This window comes from Phocoena phocoena, chromosome 3 (genome assembly GCF_963924675.1).
Source record: "Phocoena phocoena chromosome 3, mPhoPho1.1, whole genome shotgun sequence".
Lineage (NCBI taxonomy): Eukaryota > Metazoa > Chordata > Mammalia > Artiodactyla > Phocoenidae > Phocoena > Phocoena phocoena.
Genome location: NC_089221.1, coordinates 60,311,112 through 60,325,020, shown reverse-complemented (window position 1 = coordinate 60,325,020; position 13,909 = coordinate 60,311,112). Strand labels below are relative to the sequence as shown.

Genomic DNA, 13,909 nt, shown 5'->3' with positions numbered 1-13,909 from the left:
GTGTCCACTGTCCTAAAGCAGAGCCTTCTCTCTCTTTTTTAATGGTAATTATATCGATGTCAGTTATTGAGGATAATGGTGCAAAGTTACCAGAGGAGACTGCGTGAACGCAAACCTGAGACAGGAAGACAAAGTGGGCAAAGCATGAAGCCCGTCGCATGCTCGATTCCCCAACGCCCAAGGGAACCCCATCCTGTCCTCCACGTGAGGACCCTCCTTTGGGGGCTGAAGGGCGGCACGTCTTTGATATGCCCTCTCCCCTAATTTTTGCTCTGCTCCTTGCCCTTGAGATGCCAGAAACACAGGTTAGTGCTGGAAGGAAAACCTAGCTATGATCATGATCAGATGAGATGTGGAAATCCCCCCCCCATCCCACGGGCCCCCAGCCCCCGTGTCCTGGGGCTCTGGGCCTCAGAGCTTCCCAGATCTCCACCCAGAGTCTCTGGAGCACCAGCCTGTCTCCAAAGGATGCAAAGAGGAGGCTACGCTCTCTCTCTCAGCTCAACACCGTGGGCAGGCCAGTGACTCTACAGAAGCCAAGCACCTCCCAGTCCTGCTAAGCCAAACGCAAGCCCCAGGTGGACGGGACTAGACCACACTGTTGAAGGGGTTTCCACCCCATTCCTTTGAGAGAAACCTCCTGGTGTCAGATTTTGGAATGAATGAAATAGGAACCTTAAGACAATGAAACCTATGATTGATGGAAGTTGTAAATGTCGTTTCCTGTTTGTTTTTTTTCCAAAAAAATAAACCTCAGCAACTTCTGGGCCACCAATACACACATGTTCCCTGGTTAGGAGTGGGACTGAAGCCCCCTGATGGAAGCATTTTTCATAGCCCTAAGTCCATGCTAGGTCCATTCTCTCCAACTCTATCATTCTGAGGCATTAAAAGGCAGTCCCTCATTTCTCAACATTTCCCAAATATTTTAAGCTAGTTTGACAGTGACACATGATGTGCTAAAATAAACCTCCTACTAATCTAAGTGTGCTTAAAATCCAACAACTGTAACTGCTTATGTGAACGTCTATAGAGTTATATTTGCACTTTATTTTTTTAAATAAATTTATTTATTTATTCTTTTGGCTGCGTTGGGTCTTCGTTGCTGCTCGCGGGATTTCTCTAGTTGTGGGGAGCGGGGGCTACTCTTCGCTGCGGTGCGTGGGCTTCTCATTGCGGTGACTTCTCTCTTTTTTCATTCATTCATTCATTCATTCATTTACTTATTGACTTACTTATTATTTTTGACTACATTGGGTTTTTGTTGTTGCACAAAGGTTTTCTCTAGTTGCCACGAGTGGGTCTACTCTTTGTTATGGTGCGCGGGCTTCTCATTGCAGTGGCTTCTCTTGTTGCGGAGCACGGGCTCTAGGCGCGTGGGCTTCGTACTTGCAGCACGTGGGCTCAGTAGTGGTGGCTCGCGGGCTCTAGAGTGCAGGCTCAGTAGTTGTGGCACATAGGCTTAGTTGCTCCGTGGCATGTGGGATCTTCCCAGACCAGGGCTCAGACCCATGTCCCCTGCATTGGCAGGTGAATTCTTAACCACTGTGCCACCAGGGAAGTCCCTATATTTGCACTTTAGTTATACTTTCCCCTTGATCTTTTTTACTCCTTTGAATATTCTGAATCTGCCCTAAGTTCTTGGAGGGGTAAGACCATGGTTTCTTATCTCCCTTCTCCTTTGTATCTCCTGAGGTTCCTCACTACCTAATGTTGATCCCCAAGTAACAGAGCCTCCAGGTGCAAAAGGCACCTCTGTGTGACTGGGAAAAGGTGCTCATCTGGGTGGATGAATGACAAAAGGAACCTCTTTGGAGTAGAAGAATTAGAAAGTCAACCCTTCCTCCAGGCAGGTGGAAACAGCCCCAGCCTGGGTGAGTGGCTTGGTGAGTAGAGGAGGGCTGGATTCCAGCCCCTTCATCACCAGCCTGGTGTCTTTGCGCAGGTCACAACCTGCACAACTGTACATGGCAGCCCCACAAATTAAGCAGGCTATGGAAAGTACTTTCATTAGGATTTGCAACAGTTTTCTCAGCTGTCAGCTTCTTTTTCCAGACTCTGTCTTGAGAGTAAAAAAATAAATTTAATAGTAGAAATAAGCATATTCCAATATTGAGAAATATTTGCTTGTTCCTAATATGCACAAGAAGACTGCATTTTTTTTCATTGTGGTAAAATATTCATAAAATTTATCATCTTTAACAGAGAGATGTGAAAATAATTTAAGGAGCATTACATTTTATTTTTAAGCAAATTCCTTACATTTAAAATTTTTAATTGGAAGAAGTCATTGTTTGCCGATCATTTTGTATTTGATTACAGACCTTAGTTTTGAAATTGAAGGTAAGAACAATAACCAAGGACCTCTTTTACTTTTCCTCTCACAACCTTAAAGACCAATAAGAAATTTCAAAGTGTAAGATAAGAATGTCAGTTTGCAAATACGTGGGTTGGGAATACGTACATCAGCAATTCATCAGACTAATGCTTCAAGATGAATGTAATCAAATCGTTTCCTACTCTCTGAAGCATTCTGCAGAAACCTTAAGTCCTATAAAAGCCCTTGTTATGTGAGAATATTGAGACATTAGATTTCCCATGAAAAGGTGCAGCTGCATCTTGGTGTTTAGAATTCAAACCTACAAGTTTGTATTATTTGTATTTGGCTTGATCCAGTTATTGGATGATTCACAATTCTGATTGCCTTATTTAAACCAAAGTCCACAATTAACAGATTCCCTAATCCGATGACACATCACCAAGTTCTCCAGTGTCTTCACTGTGAGTGCCAGACTGAATTAGGATATGTAAAGCCAGTACTCCCAGTGGATCAGAATCCTCACCCAGGAGTAATCTAGGGCATAGCGATATAGGGACTCAGGATGCAAGAATCAGCCTTCAGATTCAAAGCTGTATTGTGGGAAATCCCCCAGGGACCATCCGGGTGACAGAGGGCATGTACTATCACGCTTTCACAGTCCCAGAACGTACTTATTGGCGAGTTTCAGGAATGCAACACAGAGTTTCTGTTCACTCCTCTCCTGTAGACTCCTTGGATGGAGGAATCTTTTCAGGTTACTTAGTCCGACTCCATTCAGATGTCAGAAACCTCTCTTTTCCCAGGAGCATGTGAAAGACCCAAGGGAATAAGACCCAGGAGTATAATGGCAATGAATTATTGAGTCTTTTTTTCCCATTTGCAATAATGAATCCAAATAAGGTTTTGTTAGTTTTGATGGACAGGATGTTCTCTCTGAGTCAATAATAAGTTTTTAACTCCAATTAGGATCACTATGACAGCAAGAGGCTAAACAGAGCCAGAGGGCACACTCACAACAGAGATCAAACCTCCCTCCAAGATACAGAGGCAGATGTAGAGAACAGTGGGATTGGGCAGGCTGCAGAGCTGCTGATCCTGAAACCTACAGCATACACTTTTAGGGTACAAAGCTACAGGTTTTAAGAGCACACCTAGATGCCAAATGATTAAAATCTTAGAATAAAGCTAAAAGAGGAAAAACCCTGCATCACTCTTTGTTACCAGCTTGGATATGCTGGTCCCCTGGCAGCACTGGGCAGGGGTGATACACACCTGGAAAGATGCTAAGTACACAGGGAGGAAGTCACTGCACTTTGCTGGCAGTCTAGTGGTAAACCACTGTCAGTGGGACTTAAAAAAGGGGGTCTCAGAAATGTGAAGCTTTTTTCCCCCCACAAATACAGACATCTAGATATAAAGCAGCTAGAAATCCCAGCAAACTAGTTCTTGTTTTGTTAATAGCTAAAGGAATAAGGGACTATATGGAGAGATGGAGAAAGAAATTAGGTTTGAGTTCAAGTCATATCCATCCAGCCCAGCCTTCAAGGAAACTACCCTTTCTATAAGTAGTAAATGAAAATTAAAGAGAGAGAGAGAGAGAGAGAGAGAGAGAGAGAGAGAGAGAGAGAGAGAATTCTGTATGTTCTAAGGAATTCCACACCATCCAAGTAAAAACTATAAAAAGAGGTTAAAAGACATGCTTAAAGGCTTACCAGAGATCTTTTTTTTTCTGTTTTATTTACTATCGTATCTTACTTACTTACTATCGTATTTAAAAGTGTTTGTCACATAGTAGGTGCTGTAAAAGACCCAAGGAAATAAGACCCAGGAATATAATGGCAATAAATTATTGAGTCTTCTTTAATTTTAATTCTTTTTTTCAATAAATTTTTGTTGAATGAACACTACAGTTGTCAATGGGAGATAAAGGAATGCCAAAGAGTCTGACTTGAAATGATTGATAGCAAAATATTGAGTAAAGTGAAAATCACTGCTCCATTCCTAGCCAGAAATATATCATAAACTCACAAAAATCTGTATTTATTCTAGAATTATTTAGAAATATTTTTAAAACTTTCAAGAGCTTCCAAAAATGAAAAAAAAGGTCAAGTAAAATTCCATACATACAAATATACTCTTCTTAATGCTTTAAATGTTCTTGGTCTAGCTCTGCTTTTGCCCAATATGCCAATCAAATCTAGCCATTATTGTAGATGTTTTAAAGGAAAACTAGTATGTACTGCAGATGGGATATTTCTCTGGGAAACCCAGGTGATGATCCAAGTAGGCCTCCCAGGGTGATAGCTACTTCCTCCCAATCCTGGTCTGGACCTTGGTTCTACATGTTCAGAAACCGGACATGTCAGCACACCACAGAGAGATCTATCTCTCAGAAGCAGACTCCCAATAGTCAACCTCACCATAGACTGATGGAAAAAGCCCAGTTAATAAAAAAAAACAAAAACCACAGAATTGCCAAGAAGACTGGCATCCTTTGGGAAGCACATTCCTGATGGGCAGATTCTAGAGAGCTAAACTTGAAGTCTTCATGTTACTTTGGAGCATAGAGTTAGAACAAGAGGTCTTAGCTACAGGATTCATACCTTCACAAACTCTAGGCCAACACTGCCTAATGCAGCCTTCACTACAATAGGAATACATGTAGTCCTCAAACCAGACAGGTTAAATCCTTTGGTCAGGGGACCCCAACCCCAAGCAGCATTTAGAAGGGCATTGCCAACATCTGTATCTATGACTTTCCCTTTTGTGTTCCTCCATTACTGTTGAATTCCCATTCAAAACAACACATTTTAATTTAGATATGTCTATACCTTCAATGGGGTCTTAAAGTGTTAATGATCTCAAAGACTGTCATTCATTCATTCAACAAATATTTGTTGAGATCCTACCATGTACCAGGCACTCATCTGGGCAGGGGGAATACAATAGCGAATAACACAGACAAAAACCCCTGGTCCCAAGGGGCTTACATTCCTTCTCTTTAACTTCTGCTACTCTGCCTCTTTAAGATGACTTTGCACTATGGGCTGATTGTATAGGTTAATTCTCCAAGGCAATCAAATCTCTCATTTGTGACTGCTGCCATTATGTGCTTCCTATAAGTACAAAAAACAGGTGGTATCTTCTATTAGGGTTTTAGAAAAGGGAGAAAGATGTGTAAGTTCATCAGGTGATTATACTACTGGAGTCCAGAGACAAAAAGTCAATTTCTAGGTCATTGCTTGAGATACCAGAGTGACATAGTCTTGCCAATAACTGAGAGCCTTGTATTTTTCCAGGAGTAAACCCAATCAAGAGGATTTTAAATAAAAATATTAGAGAACTGGAAAGGAGCGTGGGATTAGGAGTTGTTCTATATGTGTGTGTTCTATAGTCTGTCTCAGCCAATACCTAGCCACGGTCTAGGCAAGTCACCCAAACTCCCTAGGTCTCCTACCCTCATCTTTAAGACAACAGGGTTTGCCTACATCACTAAGGCACCAACACCTGGAAGATACCATGATTTCCCCTGATAACAGGAACCAAGCCTTATTCATCTCAGTTTCCTTACAGGGCCTTGGGCCATGCCCCATACATAATGACCACTCCATAAATACTGCTTTATCAAACACTGAACCTACTGTAATACCAGGGCGGCAGCTGAAGCCACTGATATTCCAGAAGATACATTTAAAAACTGTGTTGTTGCTGTTTGGCTATGGAATCCTTTATTCACATAACCTGCAGAAGTAGGAGATGAATCTGAGTCTGCTCTGGTGATGCAGGTCCCATCACCACCCCCTCCCCCACTCCCATCTATCTCCAAAGAGGGCTACACAGAACCAAAGTGTCTAAATGAACATATACATCAAATTTAAAAGTGTCCGAATGCAGGTGAATTTATTTCTGGCTATCAGATATTTGGGGGCCAAAAGATTCTCCAACACCTTGCTAAACTGACAGGTACCTTCATTTGGCCATTTTCCGCCTCCTGTTTAGCTGTGTTCTCCATGGTTCGCTTCCCTCTTCAGACTCCCTCGTCTATCCTCTGGTCCTGACTACTCTCCTACCCATCAGAGCAACACCCTCCAAATGGACCTCATCAGTATCCCCACATGCTTTGTCTTCTCTGTCTTCAATCTCAGTTGCCCATACCAACGCCGGCCCAGCCTCTCAAGCCCAACCCCTTGGATGTCATCCTCAATTCTCTACTTACCATCTTTCTCATTCACCAAATCTTGCCATGTCTCTTTTAGAAACATCTCCCTATTCTTACCCTGTTAACTGGTTTAGTTCAAGAGTCTACTATTTTTTGCCTGCACTTTCTTGTTAGCCTCCTAACTGACTTTCATGCCTCTAACAGTTATTACAGCAACTATCATTTATTAGGGTTTTCTACATATTAGGTACTTTGCTAAAAGCTATACACACATTCTCTCATTTGATCCTCCCAATCTAATTGAGTATTCTTATTCCCGGTGTACAGATGTGAGGCACAGAGAAATGTCAATTACTTGCAAATCATCACATGTAAAGTAAGTAGCAGAGACTTAGATTTCATGTCCATTTGACTTTATAAGACTCTTTCCCAACTAATTCACTTCCCACACTGCTGCCAGAGGTGGTTCTCTAAACCACAGGTCTGATGATGCCATCTTGCGTACTACAGAATAAAACCCAAACCCCTTGTCTTGGTATTAAGGTCTTTCAAAATTTGCCCCACAACTTGACCTTGTCTGCCCCAACAAGATCTGCCTGTCATGGCGAACTCCCCACAATCCCCCACAAAGTTCAGATCCTTTGACAACTTTAACATCTTCCTGGAATGCCATTCTCCCTCTTTTCTGCCTGGTAAACGCTTATTTATTCCTCAAAACGCTATTTAAACATCACTTCCTAGATTAATTTTTTTACCACTTTCCAAAGGAATTCCTCTGTGATTCTAGACCATTGTGCTCAATAACTCTGTCATGGAAAAAACATAATGTACTTACGTTGATCTCTTCACAAGGTACTTATACCACTGGAAGAAAAAGTTCCTGGATGACACAGATCACAATATACTCATCAGAGTATCTCCTGATGTACCTTGTCAGGTATCTGGCTCACAGTTGGTGCTCAACTAATACTTACTGAATGAAATGGCCTTGCTATTTCCATTTTACTTAACTCCTTTCACCTTTTAATCCTATAGTAATCTGGCTTTGTCCCAGCTACGCTACCAAAACTCATCCTGAAAATCACCAGGCCATGTGGAAATTAGGCATTATAGTTGATAACTGATAGAAGAAACACTTAGATGATGTTTAGTTATCATTGAGTTCAGGCTTAGTTCCCACTATGCTTTGGTTTAGAATACATTATATTCCATCTATTTTGCACTAGTCAACACTTGGCCATGATAATGTTTTAATTCCTAAAAATTACTAAGCTTTGTGATCCCCATCCAGAAAGCAGGTAGACCAATAATGATCAGGCTCCCTGCTTCACTAGGTGGGTCTCAGGAGGAAACAGCCCCCTCTGAAGGAAGAGCACAAGGAAAGAGCAGCCAGTGAGGTGCTTACTGTGCTCTGATGGGCGAGAGCTGGGATGCGGCTGAGCCTGGTCATGCCTTGGGGCTGATACCGCCACACATCCTTCCTGCCTGGGGCTTTCCTTAGAGCCCAACCTGCCCCGCTCAACTACTCTTAGAGGAACTAAGATGTGGTCAGAGAGGGCTCACTCACACTGCATCAGCTGTGAGGCACAGCACTGAGAGGGGAGAATGCTTGATGCCTGTGCGACCCTGTGACAGGGGCTGGGAATCTGGAGGATGTACTGTCACTTCACTCGATACACAGACTCTTCCCTTAAAAAGACTTCCTAGCCTGGCACACCGTGTCTGTTTGAAGAACCATTAGTAGCAACCAAAACCTTCTTAACATGCCAGACCTGAGGAGCCCGTTTCAATCTTTACTACAAGACTGGGCAGCACCTAAGAGTCGCACATCCCTTCCTTCTTCTAGCAACTTGCGGACCTCCTCTCTCTCCTGGATGCTTCTTTACAGCCTCCTTGATGACATTTTCCTCACCACCAGTCCCACAAGCAGTATCTGGCAGGAAACCGCCCTCTCCCTGGTTAAGGTCATGGGCAGTTTCATCTTAAATGAGATGGCTCTCAAAATGCTCCGCACCTCAGCCCAAATGGGCAGTGGCCCACTGGGCGCTCTTCTTCGGTTGCTCGCCCCCCCAAATCTCAGAGTGATGAGTCTAAAACTAAACCCTTCTTCTTACTCCCTCATGCTAAAACCTATACTCTGCATTACCTAACTTGATGGATTGCCTTCCTTTCATAAACTGCCCTCTTCCTCCCCCTTCCAATCTGACCAATGACCAGATCCTTGCTGACTCTACCCCTGGACCAGCTCTCCAATCCACACCTTCCTTCCACTGCCTTAGTCAGGTCTGTACCCCTTACGTGGGCTCCCAGCCTGAAGTCTCTTTATTTACTCTTCCCTTCTGGTTACTGATACTTGCTTCCTTGTCCTGGCGGTGTGCAGACATCTGTCGTTTCTCCGTGCTGAACTATGACTTCCTTGGATACACAAACCCTCTTTTGTTTTTGTTTTTTGTCCTGTTATCCCCTGTGGTAACATTGTGCTTTGCACATAATAAATTCTCAATAAACAGACTTTGGCAATAGAAAATGGATTATCTTAAAGGGATGGTACTTATTCCCCCAAAGGGCAGCTCATTAGATAATTAATTAAATATTTGCTCTAACCTCTTCCCAGCCCGATTAACAATGTTACATATGCACACAGGCCATATGCACAGACACACGCACACAAGGTATGCCCTTGACTACCTGGAAGTCAATCTTCCAGCAAACACGAAGAGAGGAGCTATCTCCCCAAAAATTAAAACATAAATTGGTTAGCATTTTTCATTCCTAGTTTTCCTTGAGGGAAATGACACAGTGCTTAGTGGCAAATGAGAAATTATTTTGCAAATTTATCTCCTCCCAAGGCTACCAAACATGGGTCATGCATCTTCCTCTCTTGCATTTTGATCCCATTGCTATGACTTAGTGTGGTAATTATATTACAAAGCTATTATCCGATGAAATGAAAATGGCAAAACAATTTACATGCTTGTCTAAAAAAGACTCCATTAGAATGCAATTATAAGTGAAATCACAACGGCAAATTAATTGAAATGCGAGTCTGGAAGGCACAGTTAGGAGACCATTAAAATGCTTCTGTGGAGGACTCCCAGCATGGAGTGAAACCACACATTCCTGGGGCCACATTTTTAATTCACTAAAGCAGGCAACATTTATGAAGAGACGAAAATATCTGCGCTCCTATTGTTCCCCAGCATTATCTACACTTGTGCATGCCACCTGGGAGAGTGCAGCACCATCAGGGTTTATGGGTTTATGGGACAGACTGACAGGAGCCCCGCATGTGATACTGCACTTCCATTCAGCACAGAGAAGATAAAGGGCAAGCTCAGCTCAGATTTTTCTGAAATGCTTCCAGTACAAAAGCTAGGATCATAACATGAAAAGTTTGCTACTCTAAACTTAAGCCTGCAAGTATTGAATATTTGTGTAGATGTATTTCTAACTATCTGTCTTCATAAAACATTCTGCTGATATATTCCATTAGCAAAATCGTGATAAATATTTTGACTCCGAGGCTTAGAGTGGGTAGACTTGCTCACCAAGGAAAAAACAAAAAACAGTGCTACGTATGAAACAGATATGCTGAAATGATCAATCTGACAAATAACTAAGGACCCTCCTCTGAACCATGATTTGCATTTTGATAGCTGAACACACAAATGAATCTAACAGCAAAAGCCATGCAATCAATATACGTCTCCACTCCCTCCCCTTCACCCCTCCTGGCTTCTACGGATCCATCTCTTCCAGGTACGAAATTAAAGAAACAAATGCCTAAGTCAGACAGAGAAAGACAAGTATCACATGATATCAGTTATATGCAGAATCTAAAAAATTAATACAGATGAACTTATTTACAAAACAGAAACTCACAGACAGACTCACAGACTCACAGACATAGCAAACAAACTTACTGGCACCAAAGGAGAAAGCGGGGGAAGGGATAAATTAGGAGTTTGGGATGAAAATATACACACTACTATATATAAAATAGATATACAACAAGGACCTAATGTATAGCACAGGGAACTATACTCAATATTTTGTAATAACCTATAATGGAAAAGAATCTAAAAAAGATATATAGGTAAAACGATCATTTCGCTGTATACCTGCAACTAACACATTGTAAATCAACTATATTTCAATAAAAATTTTTTTAAATAAAATTTTATAATGAATATTTAAAAATAAAAAAAGAAACAAATGCTAGGAGTGGATCATATAAGAGAAACACGATGTAAATCCTGTCTCATGCATGATTCTCTCTCTTACGTTGTCATAGAGCAGGTAAGTAGATGACATTTAATTTTTTTTACACAGAAAAATTCTCAGCATCAATAATTGTAACATTACTTAAGAGTTACTAAACTACAAAAAGATTTGTATGCTTTGGTTTTTCAAACTTTAGTTTTAAAAAGTCCCTTGGAAACAGAGACGCCAAGTATTCTTTCTTTCTTTCACAGACTCTGAAACACATAAAGGTTTAATATGCACATAAACATGTTCTCTGAGGTGAGCTGAGCAAAAGGGGTTTGAAAGGCCTCATGACTTAATGTACCAAGTGTTTGACGTGGACCTTAAGCTTTGGGGATAGTCTGCTGTGCGTATGTTTCTTGGCCTTCTTATTTTCACTCCCATAGGCAAGTGGGAATGTTAACTACAGCTGTGTAACAATATGAACCTTGAGTGCATGGTAACTTTAAAACAAAAATCAAACCTGCTCTCTAGATATTTTATAGAGAGGTCATATTATTTTAACACATATAATTTAAATATTAATATGATTTGAAATCGATTTTTAAGTCCTATGAGGAAAGGAAGTTTTTCCAGTGTAGGCAAAAAGGTACAAACTTGGAAAAGGAAAAAGTCATCTAGAGACAATTCTATAAGTAAAGGTAACTGAAAAAAAACCAACAAGCAAACATACACATAGATTATAGAAAAAATAAAAATTGTTAGAGTCCCGAAATCATTTAAACCATAATGTTATAGATAAATTTGAAATTTGATATCCCATTAGTCAGAGTTTTGTAGAATTAACCTCCGTATTTAGAAAAGTGTCAGATAAGTTTCATATAATGGCTTTGGAAGTTAATAAAGGAGAAACTAATGTAACATTTGTAATAGTGTAAGTTAAAATGTATTGCTCTAACTTACTTCAAAATGCATAAAAATAAAAGTGGGATTGATGGATAGATAGACAAATAGATGGATGGCTAGGTGATAAAGAAAATACAGTAAATCTTAACTAGAGAATCTGGGTGGTGGATATATATGGGCACCACTGTACCATTCTATTGATTCCTTTGCATGTTTAAAATTTTTCAAATGTTGGAAAAAATGCAGGGCTCCATATGAAAACTATTTATTCTATTTGTTAACTGTCCTCAACAAATAAAGCAGTTTCAGAATGTGTCTCTCTGACATGATGCACTCACCTAGCCATCCGGATCCTGAATCTGGTATGCACAGGTCTGTCTCAGCGCTGGGCAAAACAAAGCCCACAACAAACACCTCCACACCATCCGCCATCAGGGCCATGCCCAGGACAAAGAAAAGGGCCCACTGGAAGCGGCCGTGACCACACTCTTGGATTATCAGCTCATACTGCTGGGCTAGTTCTTCCTCATCAGCTCTCCTCTCTGATTCCAGCTCCTGACGGTCCTTGTACTCATTGCCCTTGGGCTGCCCCACTGCCACAATGCTGTCTTTCCCTTGGTTCATGTTGGGGATGCCCTGATACTCCCCTTCATAGATTTCATCATCTTCATCGTGACCCTCAGTTGCTTCACTGGAGCCTTCATCATCATTGGCCTCCCCATTATAGGTTTCTCCCGGTGGGTAATAGTCATCATCCTCTTCCTCGTCTTGGAACCGACTGTAGGACCTCTGGGTGTATTCATCCTGGGCCCGGTCCACTGCTTGATTCACCTTCTTTACAGTCTGTTTCTTCACCTCTCTGGCAATGTCCTTGGCACCCTTCATCAGTGAAGTCCTATCCTTATAGGAGTCTTCCATCTTACCTCAACTGATGGCCAATGAGAAGATGGGAATTTTTCACAGACTCTGGTCAGTGGTTCAGTCCTGACAGCATCATCCACTTTGGGTTCAAAATGGAACTGCAAGAGAAGAAAAACCACAGAAGATATTTTAAATTTTTTTCCATGTCTTTTTCACCATCTAATTCTCGGTCTCTTTTCACTGGCCCCATAGACTAAGACACAGAATTCACTTTTCCTTTCTTTTGAGCACTCAGTTTGCTGGTTCTCTGCTCAAGTGAGATCAGAACTTGGAGTATTTAGGGCTTTAACTATTATTATTATTGTTTTTAAGGAACTCTGTCTCCTGGGTAAGTTTGCATAGAATGCACAAGCATTCCCCTGAAAATACAACGGAATATCTTACACCTTTATAAGTACATCCAACTTATTTCGAAAGTGCTAGAAAGACAGACCCTGACGGAGACAAGTAATATTGCTCACAGATACATACATACGCTGCAAAGGCAAACCCAGAATAATAAAAGAATCCTGTCTGACCTAATTTCCTCACAATGAAAAAACAAACAAAAAAATAAGCAAGCATCCCTATATACAATGCTATCAAATCATATATGGGCACACCTCGTTTTACCGTGCTTTGCTTTATTGTGCTTTGCAGGTACTGTATTTTCAACACGTTGAAGGTTTGTGGCAGCCGAGGGTCAAGCAAATCTATTAGCGCCATTTTTGCAACAATATTTGCTCACTTTGTCTCTCCGTCACATTTTGGAAATTCTTGTAATATTTCAAACTTTTTCCTTATTCGTCATGTGATCTGTGATCAGTGATCTTTGATGTTACTACTATGACTTGCTGAAGGCTCAAGTGATGTTTAGCGTTTTTTGGCAATAAAGTATTTTCTAATTAAGGTATTGTGTATTATTTTTTAGATACAATGCTGTTGCACACTTAACCAACTACAGTATAGTATAAACATAACTTTTACAGTACTGGGAAACCAAAAAAATTTGTGTGACTTGCTTTATTGCAATATTCACTTTACCATGGTGGTCTGGAACCGAACCAGCAATATCTCTGAGTTATGCCTATAAATATTCATAAAATACATTTCCTTTCTACCTTCATTGTATCTCCTTCCAGTAAATGATAACAGAGACTCACAAGGCACCCAAAACTGACAATGAGTATTTTCCCCTAGTATGGCAGTCATATCTGTAGGAAATTGGAAGGGTTCATCAAATGATTACTTTTCAAAGTACTGTACTGTAAGATTAAACATGTTTTCTGTATTTTTTTGTTTGTTTTTTATGTATTATTTGTGTGAAAAGTATTGTAAACCTATTACAGTACAGTACTATATAGCCAGTTGTGTTAGTTGGGTACCTAGGCTAAGTTTGTTGGACTTACGAACAAACA

The 13,909-nt window shown here is 40.9% G+C and overlaps 1 protein-coding gene across 2 annotated transcripts in view; it reads right to left on the bottom strand.

Moving 5' to 3' along the window:
- The window catches only part of SV2C (synaptic vesicle glycoprotein 2C), a 182,254-nt gene extending 169,745 nt beyond the window's left edge, over positions 1–12,509 (bottom strand). For both annotated transcript variants that reach the window (XM_065873532.1, XM_065873531.1), the window contains exon 1: positions 11,930–12,509. In XM_065873532.1, coding sequence (XP_065729604.1) covers positions 11,930–12,509 — 580 coding nt within the window. The remainder of the gene's footprint in view (positions 1–11,929) is intronic.
- Positions 12,510–13,909: the final 1,400 nt, after the last annotated feature.